The sequence below is a fragment of the Cottoperca gobio genome, chromosome 23 (assembly GCF_900634415.1).
Source record: "Cottoperca gobio chromosome 23, fCotGob3.1, whole genome shotgun sequence".
NCBI lineage: Eukaryota > Metazoa > Chordata > Actinopteri > Perciformes > Bovichtidae > Cottoperca > Cottoperca gobio.
The window spans coordinates 11,943,529-11,955,658 of NC_041377.1; the positions used below are offsets into that span (position 1 = coordinate 11,943,529).

General features: G+C 40.9%; 1 protein-coding gene across 2 annotated transcripts; it reads right to left on the reverse strand.

The window, feature by feature from the left end:
• Positions 1-837: 837 nt before the first annotated feature.
• Positions 838-11,680, reverse strand: LOC115028562 (sodium- and chloride-dependent GABA transporter 2-like). Of its 2 annotated transcripts, XM_029462424.1 has the most exons (15): positions 11,540-11,680; positions 10,902-11,090; positions 8,945-9,079; positions 8,658-8,798; positions 8,489-8,576; positions 8,265-8,397; positions 7,980-8,114; positions 5,779-5,882; positions 5,411-5,535; positions 5,208-5,320; positions 4,580-4,717; positions 3,800-3,902; positions 3,510-3,610; positions 2,302-2,472; positions 1,707-1,856 (listed from the first exon to the last, which is right to left on the reverse strand). In XM_029462424.1, the coding sequence occupies exons 1-15, from the start codon at positions 11,544-11,546 to the stop codon at positions 1,707-1,709; spliced, it is 1,833 nt and encodes a 610-aa protein (XP_029318284.1). In that variant the 5' UTR covers positions 11,547-11,680. The 2 variants fall into 2 exon arrangements, with proteins under 2 accessions (XP_029318283.1, XP_029318284.1); XM_029462423.1 differs by having other exon boundaries at positions 838-1,856; positions 8,489-8,798.
• Positions 11,681-12,130: the final 450 nt, after the last annotated feature.

Sequence of the window (12,130 nt, forward strand, 5' to 3'; positions counted from 1 at the left end):
ATACAACAGAAGCGTGACACCCTGTGGTAAAATTATTATATAAAAATGCTCCGAAACTGCTCCATCATTGTGGTTTCTTGATGTCTAAGAAACTCTAACCTTCCAAAAAACACACTTCACCAACGAAACACCTTTGTCCAGCCAGGGGTATTATATCATTTGATAATTTTAACATAAATTCAGTGTATAATACAGTGGGTAAAATAGTGTTGTTTCAATTAAAATATATATAAATAGGCCTAATTTTAGTTGGGTTTCTTTCTTTTTTTAAAAAGCCATAACTGTCCCATTATCTAACCTGCTGGTCATTATCAGAAATGTTACATTATTTCCTGTAAAACAGTCATTTTCTGAATTTTGCTGAGAACAGCCAGTCATTTATGTTCATGTCCCTTTGGTAAACGCGGCACTTATAGTACGTAGGCACATTATGCAAACTAAGCTTTTGCAAGGTCAACACCTGCTGTGCTCCATCACAATCACTAATGAATGTGTCAAGGAAACATCATTATGAGCACACAATGTTATAATCAGTAAGTTAAAGGGGTACTCTAGCAATTTAGTATCACACTTTGATAAAGTTGGGGGATTTGCGAAAAATAGATTTATAAAAATGAGGTAGAGGCTGAGATATCCAGACTTTTATTCCCTGATAATACGTTCCTACACTTCACATATAACTCACTGGTGTCTTTTGATTTTACCTTCCCTGCCTGGTAAATGCCTTATCAAATGCTCTATCAAACTCCATGTCTACATTTCATAATGAAGGATTTCCTCTATCCCAATCCACAATTGATCTAATAAAACCCTTGTAAAAAGATTAGAGACAACAAGAAATGTTGCATGTTTATTTAAAAACATACTTACAAGATTCACATTTCTTTGTACAGTCATATTATGTTACAGTACAAAATATGAAACTACATATATGTCATGTTAGTCCTACAGCTATGGCAGTGCTAATTTTCACTGACATTATAATCTTTCATTACACAGTCTATTCATGTGAAACACAACATTTTATTTAAATTCTTGTAAATACAAACTTTCACCAATCAGTTATGATAATACAATATATGATACAAATATGGCTAAGTAGCCATGAAGTTATGTCAGATACACAAGGACACTTCAAAAAGTAACTTACATGTTTGCAGTAACAAATGCTTCACCTGTTCATTACTGATTTTGAAAAACCAAGACATTTCTAAACTTTTGGTGGAACCTGTGTGTCTGTCTCTACAATTACCACCTTTGAAAAAGATGAAAATACCATTAACTTAAAACAATGTCAACAAGGCTGACTCATGCATTTACACTGACCTTGAATCAGTTAATTTACATCATCTGTGAAAAAGTATTAATAGATGAGTAGAGTAAATAACTTTTGTCCCTGAAAAAATGCCCTTGTCCCATCTATAACGTCTAAGTAATCCAATAAATGACTTTTGAATTAATTTTTTCTTAATCTTTCTTTTACCATATTACTGCCATCTGTGAAATGTACAGGCGCAACCAAACCCAACACACTGTAGGCCTATCATCTCCCGAGTCCTCATATCTGTTATGCATTAATTAAAGTAGATGATGTGACACTTTATTGTTTCTTTCCCTGCAGTGATCTTTGGGAGGCAAGGGTGCAGCAAGTCAATGATGAAACCAAAACCCACTTGTCTTTCCCACACACATCATCACTGGGGGCCTCATAAGTTGGAGTCCGTTTCTGAGACAGGATAGTAGCCGTTTCTAGTCATGTTGACTTCTCCCTCAGGAGCAAAGATGGCCAGTAGCTTCTCTTGCTCCCTCTTCGTTTTGGGTAAAGTGTCAGATGGTGTGATGAGCAACTTGATGCGCTGTTGAGAGATAAACCAGTGTTAATGGGTTCCAGTCTTGACCATGTTTATTGAATAAACTCCATAGCAACGTGAGTCTGCCATCGCTTTAAATGTTGCTGCCACAAGGAAATGAGGGACAGCATTATCTCCTTTCCTTTGGTTAAGGATGATCCGGTGTGTCCCTATGCTAAAGGAGATACAAAAGGAAGCATTGAAGCACCTTTCCTCAGCATTTAGAGAATTGGACCAGCTCTTATCATGGCTCCAAATGAGATACGTCCGGGTCATTTCACTTAGGAACTTTGTAAACAAAAAAGACTACTCAACCGCAGCACAAGAAAAAAAACTGGCACACAAATCCTTAAATTTCACACACTCAAAAAACTCATAATCTAAGTATAAAATAACCTAAATCTGATAACTGCTCCTATCTTATTTTAGGACTTAAAACAGAAAAACATACCTCTTTGAATGTCCCTTGGGTGGTGCTGATCTTGTACACCATCCAAAGAGGGATGCAGACCATGGAGGAGAGAGCGAGCAGCCAGCCAATGGCATAGCCCCACCACGGATACACATACTCATTGTTGTATTTTAGAGGGGTATATTTGATGAGAGAGAAGGCAAAGGTACCCTGAAGAGACAGTTAGACAAGCATTACTATTAGTGAAGAATTAACAAAGGATTTATTTTGTTTTTTGACACTAATGTGCACAAACTGTAAAATAAAACAGGAAAAAATGTATGTATATTTGAAGCAAAGAGTACTTTAAGAAAAAAAACATTGATGTTAGGGACATGTTGGAATAAAGAAATATTCTTAACAGCACAGAAACCATCACTGGGAGGAACATTTACAAGTGAGTTATTTACACCCTAAAATTATAAAGTAAAATGGAAAGAGAGGAAAGGAGAGGAGAGGAGAGGAGAGGAGAGGAGAGGAGAGGAGAGGAGAGGAGAGCAGAGCAGAGGAGCGCAGAGGAGAGGAGAGGAGAGGAGAGGAGAGGAGAGGAGTGAAAAGGAGAGGAGAGGAGGAAAATGAGAGGATGAGATGAGAGGAGAGCAGAGGAGAGCAGAGGAGAGGAGAGCGAAGGAGAGGAGAGGAGAGCAGAGGAGAGCAGAGTGAGAGGAGAGGAAGGAGAGGAGAGGAGAGCAGAGGAAGCAGAGGAGCAGAGGAGAGGAGATGAAAGGAGGAGTAGAGGAGAGGAGTGAAAATGAGAGGAGAGGAGAGGAGAGGAGTGAAAATGAGAGGAGAGAAGAGGAGAGGAGAGGAAGTGTGAAAAGAAGAGGAGAGGAGAGGAGTGAAAAGGAGAGGGAGAGCAGAGAGAGGAGAGCAGAGGAGAGGAAAGGAGAGGAGAGGAGTGAAAGGAGAGAGAGGATGTGAAGGAGAGGAGATGGAGGAGAGGGAGAGGAGGGAGGAGGAGAGGAGATGAGAAGAAGGAGAGGAGATGGAGAGGAGATGAGAGAAGAGCGGAGAGGAGGGGAGAGGATGAAGAGGAGAGGAGAGGAGAGGAGAGGAGAGGAGAGGAGATGAAGGAGAGGCTATGAAGCTTCCGAGAGGAGAGGAGAGGAGAGGAGAGTAGAGGAGAGGAGAGGAGGCCTCTTTTGCTTGTCAGCCTTTGTCCTTTTTGGAAAGCCTTGATACTCCTTCATTAGTTTGTTGACACTCACAATGCATGTGGCCGGGGTGAGGAACATCCAACAGTACTTGATGTAAGGTCCTGGTCGGTATCCAATCATGTCCTCAATGTTATCATAAAAGCGGTCTGCACCTGGAAAAACACAGCAAAGACATTTCTATACATGTTGAGCCTTTAAACTTGCAGCTGAATGTCTGCCATTAATTAGGACAAATACTCAACGGTATTAAAAAAGAAAAATCAGAACAGTCAGGATCACCGGAAAACACCTGTGAAACATATTTTCACCAGTGAATGAAAGCATGTTGGAGGACAACTTACCATAGACCCATGCGATGCAGACAGTCTCGAAGATAGCCATGAAGAGAAGACACATGCCACTGGCTGCATAATAATCAAAGAGCTGGAAAACATACATGCCTCCCTACAGAGAGAGATATAAAGCACTGAGTCACAATCATATTAGCAAAACTCACCAGCGATAACTCATTTGTTTTGTAAAGACAAAACATATTGGAAATTATTTCTAGAATAAGAGTTTATTCTAAGTTTATTCAATGCTTTTCATTTTTACACGCGTAGACGGACAGTGTCAAAGCACAGAGCAACACAGCTACATTTTATGTCTGTATATAAATATGTATAGCATCCTCTCGATTGCATATTTCACATCGTAAAAATATAAAGATTAATCTACTCTTCTGTTGTTAACATTTAAAGATGCACAAGTTTGTGAAAGAGAATTTAAAAACGCCGGAGCCCAAACCGAGAGACTTCAGACATGCTTGAGACTTACCTGAGACGTGTTGCACAAAACCTTTGACTTGCTCGTACTTACAAAACGATGACTTGTTGACACCTCTGCAGAGCATTCATGTTTCCAGCTGTGCAGAGGTGGAACCATGTCAACTGGGTTGTACTCTGTAAGATCTTATTTCAGCAGAAGAAGGATTCCTGTCTTGGGTAATCCCTAAACAACCATTAGGTGCAACCCCCCCTGTTATTGCCCTTAAACATATCAGTCCAAACCGCCTTTATGCTTGCAGATATTCACCTGTGTGCATGCATCTTTGTATGTGGTCCCAGTGTACGACCCCCTACCTCCATCAGCATGATGAGGCCCACGAAGAAGGAGACGAAGACCACGCCTAACAGGAAGAGCTCCCTGCGGTTTTTACGTCTGAACACACTCGGGTACATGTCCACTATCGCCGTCACGAGGCTCTCGACACACACAAACTGAAGGGGAGGAGGGCAGAGGTGTGAGGTGAAGAGGGGAGCAGCATGTAACAATAAATGAAACTATTTTTGTTTAGCTAGAATTAAGGAAAGACTTGCCCTACTGGCTCAGATCACACAAACTTAGCGACATTTACATTTACACCATTGGTGGACGAAGTATTCAGATCCTTTATCTAAATAAAAGTACTAAGACGATACTGTAAAAATACTCTATTACAAGTAAAAGTCCTGCATTGAAAATGTTACTTGAGTAAAAGTATGTAAGAGCAATCGGGAAAATGTACTTAATTTATTAAAAGTAAAAGTACTCAATGCAGAAACATGTAACTTATGTACAGTGCTTGAGTAAATGTGCTTAAAGTTACATACGAAAGAATTTATCAAAAATATGTATCAGTAAAAACAAGAAATGTACCGTATTTGTCAGTAATTAGTGTCGTTGTGAGAAAAAAAAAAAAAAAAAAGGTAATCAACTTGAGGTGTCTACCTGGCTGTCAAGCCCCAGAAAAACAATCATGATGAAGAAGAGGGCGGCCCACAGAGGAGAGAAAGGCATCATGCTCACAGCGCGGGGGTAAGCTATGAAGGCCAGGCCAGGACCTACAGACACGAGAAAAACAACGTGAGCCAGAGGAACAGAGAACAAAGTCTTTATCTCAAACCCTTGAATAGAGCTGATAAAAGCCTCACCAGATTCTGCCACTTCTGAGATGGGAACATTCTGTTCAAAGGACATGAAACCCAGGATGGAGAAGATTGCAAAGCCTGCCACAAAGCTGGTGCCACTGTTCAGAAAGCACAATGCCAGGCAGTCTCTGCAACAGACAGCACATCTTTTTACAGACATTCATTAAGCTTCATATCCACACAGGTGATCACATAAATCACACCTGATGATGATGTCAATGGAGATGAAAGTTCATGGCCCAATTAGGATTTTAGGATGGAAAAGTTGGACTTTTTTTCCATGTTGAACCGTGTAAACATGTACTCCTATGGAAAGGAACTCCTGTTTATTTGAGCACGTAATCAAATATGCGTACACATTGTTTACATACTTGTAACAGTTATTGTTGTATTTGTTGTAGCTTCCCAGAGCAGTCAGCGATCCTAAACAGATGGCGTAGGAGAAGAAGATCTGTGTGCCAGCATCCATCCACACCTTGCACAAAAGAAAATGAATTAGCCAATGGAGTGCACACATACAGTACTCGGGTTAATGTGTACACAAACGGGCCGTGTAGGAATTCACGTGCACATTCATAATCCTTGACTTATGCAGTTGCACAATAGTAAACTGTTAAAAGTCTGTAATTGGTCTTGTTAGTCTAAGCATTGATTAACAGACCAAGCTTCCATAAATATAGAGAGAGCAGGATCTGTAATGTATAGAGTCAAAACACTGCTGGTGCACTTTCTTCCAAACAAAGAAGAGTTGAATCTCACTTAACAGTCAAGATGGAGCGGAAGATAACAAATACAGGGATTTTATTCATGCCTAACCTGAGTGGATCATATCATACCGGTATGGAATTAATCTGCAAACGTGTAAGCACTGCCTGTTGGTTAAGAGTGGTGGGGAGTCAGCAGTCAATGACGGTATAAAACAGTCAATAAAATAGCTTTTCCAAAAATTGTCCTTGATCATACAGCCATAAATGAGCACAACAGATATGAGGGTTATGGATGTAGTAGTATGTAAGATTAGCTGAGGACATACACACACACACACACACACACACACACACACTCACATGATCCCCTAGGTCAGGGACCTTTTTGGCTGGGAGAGCCAGAAAAGCCAAATATTTATTTATGTATTTCCTTGAGAGCCATATATTTAATACATTTGAATGTAACTTTATGCGTGCATTTTTTTTTCTCCGAGTAATAATAGCGGTATCAGTGTTTCATTGAACAGGTGCTCTTTTATTAAATAAACTAAACGCTTATGTTATTTATCTCATTTATGTGCACTTTTCAGTGTTTACTGCACGGGTGTCAAACTCAAGGCAATTATATCCGACCAGCGAGAAAATATCATGTCTATGGCCCACCGGTTTTGGTAATTAAATCAATGCATGGCACAACCACGGGAAAATACATTTGTATCTAACTGTGTGAATGAAATGAAAGTTTTTGGAAAGCAAAGGGAAACACACCACAGATCTCTGGGACGATGTGAGCTGGACTGTTTGTACGACATAATGAGGCATCTCACTGTTAAACCTGCAGCTTCAGGGCCGTGTGATCACAGGACATGTATGATGCAGTGAGAGCTTTATAAGCCGAGCTGCCTGAGAGAGACTCTGATGCAGAAGGAAACTTTGGTCACTACGTGTTTCCAAACACTGACAAACATCTCCACCGCTGTGTTCCCGACTGCGCATTCTGCTCATAAACTGAGCGCATTTGCCGACTTTGCAGCTCAGACATTTAAATTGAACTGCTCAGCAATCCGTTTGCAGTTGACTTAAATATGTTCCATATCTTTTTGCACTTTATCCAATATGTGTATCCTGTTCAATAAATGTGGACCGTGTTTGGCCCTCTCTGTGATTGAGTTTGACCCCCCCGGTCTACTGCTGTTGCTTTGCGCAGTTTCTCCTCTGCTCGGTTTCGCGAAGGGCTCCGCCCCCTACACACACACACACACACACACACACACACACACGTGTGAACACACCTTAACCTACAGCCAGAGACAGAGCGGAGGAAAGGAGAGGGGAGAACTAAAAACAAATCCGCTGCTAAATGTTTTTATTTTAAAATGACACAATATAATTATTTATTACTTGGTAATCATGTTAAAAATGTCAGCTCAAAATTGTCTGTGAGCCATATCGCGTTATCGAAAGAGCCATATATGGCAATAACAACATTAGAGACACATGAAATGTTTTGAGCTAAGCGAGGGACTCGAGTCGAGCGGAGTCAGTTAAAACTCTCTTGTCCTCCTACTGGGGGAAAGCCTGGTGAGCTGACTGTCTGCGGCTCAGTCCCGGTAGAGCTGGTGTTTACAGTCCCAATGGTGTCCTGACCCTGCATTTAATTCCTGCGGTGCCTGCTTCTTTCATGGAGAGCAGATGGACCCAGCAGAAACTAGGCTCCCCAGCAGAGAACCACAGGGTACCTGCATCTGCTGCGCCCTCGCACACAGGGATCACTACATCTTCTCAAGGTCCCTCATAGGGAATTTGTGTAATGGTCATAAATGTGGATCTGCATTTTGGCTTTCATTTGTGTGACATCGTGGTACCTGCGGGTCCGATAGTCGTCCCAGGTCTGGATAAAGGTAGAACTGGATGCCGATGCCAGCACCAGGCAGGGTGAGCCCCCTGATCAACAGCACAATCAGCATCAGATAAGGGAAGGTCGCAGTGAAGTAGACCACCTATTTAGACACACACATACAGCGATGTTAAGTATGCAAACAAATAAAGAAACATGCTAAATAGAACAAATAAATACCAGATGTCATCCTTAAAGTGCCCTAGAACTGTGTTTGGCAAAACAAAATAAAAAGGGTCACCAGGTCACCGACCTTTCCTGTGGATTTCACCCCCTTCCAGATGCAGAAGTAGCACATGACCCAGGCAATGAAAAGACACAGGGCCAGGTCCCAGTTCAGAGAGCCCATGTGGTCTAGCCCTGGGGAAATCCTCAGCACTCTTCTCCTGCAGAGAAGAGGGAAAAAACACAGACATCGCTGTCATTTCACAGCAGGAAGGTGTCACAAAGAGGAGGTGAGCCACTCTCAAAACTCACTCCCAGAACTCGATGACAGGAGAGGTAGAATTTAGGTTGACCACTTGGGTGATTGAGGTGTTTCTTCTCTGAAGTTCCAAGCAGTTTTCTGGTGGGAAAAATAGAAAAATGTAAAATTTCTCGAAGGTATCAAAAACACTTGTCTTGTATTTTGATGTGCATTTGTTACCTGTGTTCCACGTGTTGTTGCAGGACGACCAGGCCAGGTCCCAGGAGAAGGAGTAGGACAGGTAGAAAATCCCCCAGGCCAGAACAATTACGTAGTAGAAGTTCAACAGAGTCACTATCACCTGAGTGCCATAGCCAAGACCTGTAGGATAATCAATACAAATGAAGAATTAAGTTCAAGGAATATTTGTGAAAATCAGCTAATGTTCTCCACTACAAAATACAATCTTTACTGCCCCATTGAGGATCCCACAGTGTCTTTGCCCTAAGATGATACACCTGACCCACCTTCAAACAACGGACTGATTTTCCTCCAGCAGGTAACGCCTCCCTGGCTGGTGTACTGGCCCAGAGCCGTCTCGAGGAAGAAGACGGGAACGCCACAAGTGAACAGGAAGATCAAGTAGGGGATAAGGAAAGCACCTGAGTTGAGGGAGAGGAAAGGATTCAGGGTTAGAGTTTACTTTCATTACTGTTGGTGACGGTGTTTTAGAGGCCGCAGAGGAAAATGCTGAAAATTGTTGACCCTGTTTTTGCAGGCGTAGTCTCGGTTGCTGGAATGGTATGTTGAGTAACATACCATAGGCAGGATAGGCAGGGCCAATTATGGAAGCTGTGAGAGGTAAGTTGATATTCTGGTGATACATGTCTACGTCTGATCTAAATAGTTGTGTCTCCTGTGTTGGTGATTTAAAAACTCTAACTTTCTTTCATTATTTTCATCTGTAAAAAAAACAGGTGAAAAAGGTTTGTTTCGATCAAGATCAGTGTTTCGGCCACGAGAGGCTGAAGTGCACCACTACCCCATGTTGTAGAGAGGACTGTAAACCTGCCTGTTTTCTTGCTAACACACAATATATGTACTCAATTAAATTAAAATATAACTAGAAGGAAGTAATACATTATGTCCTGTTTAGAACACGAGCCTCTTGTGGTCGAAATGAGTATTACAACAACAAACATTTAAAAAGGATCCACCTGTTTTCCCGGAAAAATTTAGAAAAATTATCCAGGCAAATTAAGGAATTTAGAAAGATTATCCTAGTTTATATTTAATGCATAACAGTAACAGTACAGAGCAACATATAAACTATTAACCCAAACAGTGAATACAATAACTATTTGTGTAAAACGATTTGGATGAATTTTGAGCAGATTATTTCCAGTAGTAGCAGTTTCACAGGAAATAATCTGCTCAAAATTACAATCAAGTACAAGTAGTTACAATCAAATTGCTCAAATATGGACACGTCGCTGAGTCCCCTCTGTGTGGAGTATCCTGTAGAAATATGCAAATCTTAAGGAAACTATATATAGATATAGAATAACATAATGATTCATAGAGAAAGTCTCTCCCTCAACCCCTCGCTTCCGTTCTTGGATTACCTATTACTAATTACATATTACATGCATGCTTTTCGTTTATACAATTTAAAATGCTGCAACTGTTGGCAGCAGATCCCTGTTAAATTATTTTGATTTTAATATTAACCTGGGTTCAACAAATCTAAAATACAAAATTAAACCATATAATATTTAACAACATGCAAAACCACGCTTAGATTATAATTACTACGAGAGAATACATGCCTGATCTGAAGTTGTATTATTACCTTTAATGAGAACAAACACTAAAAGACATGGTCTACTGTCGACCAAAGTTTCTTTAATGCTCTTTTATTTACATGCAGACCTGAACCACTGCCACTTTGTTTTAAGCATTTTGTGTGGACGTCCCGTCGGGTGTCCGAGGATATTTGGCGTGCTCAGATTTCCGCCTCTCTGCAGGGACAGCTGCTGTGAGTAAGGAGCAACAACAGCTGCTTGACCCCGCTTGGATCTGAACCCTGACCCTGCCACCCCGTGGAGGGAGAAAGAGGGACGACCGATTTAACACCTACACAAGCATGCCCAAAATCAAATGGGGTCTGAGTCTTGGAATAAATCTGCTTTTATTATTTAATCTTTCAAGTGACTATAAAGTGAGATTATGATTACATAATATAAAAAGAGTACTCGGGTGTGTAAATCATTTTTGTGGTTTTTGCATGATTTCAATTTCATGTCAGCCGTCGTAAATCTTCTTCTCCTTTAGTGCATGTAGACAAATAACTGCACGGTTCACTGTAAAAAAGTGCACCAGAGCAGTGTTGAATTCTTTACATGAAGTAATTAACATCCAAATGCAAATCTTGGTGTTTAACATACTTTAACACCGTCCTCCATCAGCTCATCTTCCACTCACCTCCTCCATTCTTGTAGCAGAGATAAGGGAAGCGCCACATGTTGCCCAGGCCGATGATGGAGCCGGCGACGGATAGAATAAACTCGATCTTGTTGCTCCACTGGCCCCGCTCCTCCATCTTTTCCTCCGAGGGGGGCTTCTGGTCTTTGGCCATGGTGCCATTGGTTATGCCCGCTTTGGCAGCGTCTCCTACGAAACAGAAAGAGAGAAGAGGAGGATTGCAGAAGGTTATAGTTGGTTGGTTGTTGCCTGAGTTGGAGATGTTTTCCCTGCAGTCATAAACAGTGAAGATGCCATAAAGCAAGGCACCAAACAGTTCCAGCTGCACGGTGGGTAACAGTGGAATAATGTAGTTTTACTGCACCAATAAGGAGAGTATTAAAGAAACAGAGCATGCATGTTCAGTCCTTTGAATCTTAAATCCTTCATTTTACACACAAGAGATTTAGCTGAAAAAATTAGAATATATATACATTTTGAGCTTTGTGTACAATTTAAATTGCAATCATATCCTTAAACAATACAGTAATAAAAGTGTTAACAAAAATGACTTTAAAGAATTTAAATACATTTTGATTGCACTGAAAATCTCCAGTTGATCAATATGCAAAATATCCAACATATGTATTATATCTTACCTTTCATTGCAGTGTCACCTGATGGTCTGTGTATCTCTCTTGTCTCACGGCTGAAGTGGTCTCTGGAGGTTTATCTGTAAATGCTCAAGTTTTAGGATTTTAAGGACTGGAGTGAGGGGCGGGGGGTTCGTAATGCTAAACTTAGGCCAGCCTCTTACTTTTCTTTCCCTTCGTCTGCCCCTTTCAGAGCAAAGTACATCACCTGCCATGACTCCATGTTCAAAATGAAGTGCAGCAGAAGAGTCCAATAGGATGCAGTCAGACAGTACTGTGATCATTTCTGCTGCACCTCCGCTGTAGAAACTGTATTATACAAATAATTATACATTTAACTAATATAAATGTGTCCTATTGTATGCCTTCAGGGAAGAGAAGCACACGCATAATAAGGTTCAGATTGTGAGTTCCATGCATTTCCTGCACAATTTCACGTGTGTGGTTTAGATGTTCTCTGTTGAAATCAAGCAGAGATAGAAATGTTCATTTAGATGTTTGAGTTGCATTACATGTTGCTGATTATACACAGCAGTATTTCTACCTGAAGGATGAAGAGGAAGCCTTGAGCAGAACATACAGTGACAGAAACAGACA

What these genes read in the sequence shown, in the direction of transcription:
- LOC115028562 (XM_029462423.1), bottom strand. An exon ending in AATCAGTCCGTTGTTTGAAG is followed by an intron (nt 8,799 to 8,944) that starts GTGGGTCAGGTG and finishes ATTATCCTACAG; the next exon opens with GTCTTGGCTATGGCACTCAG. An exon ending in TTCTGGGGCTTGACAGCCAG is followed by an intron (nt 4,718 to 5,207) that starts GTAGACACCTCA and finishes CCTCCCCTTCAG; the next exon opens with TTTGTGTGTGTCGAGAGCCT.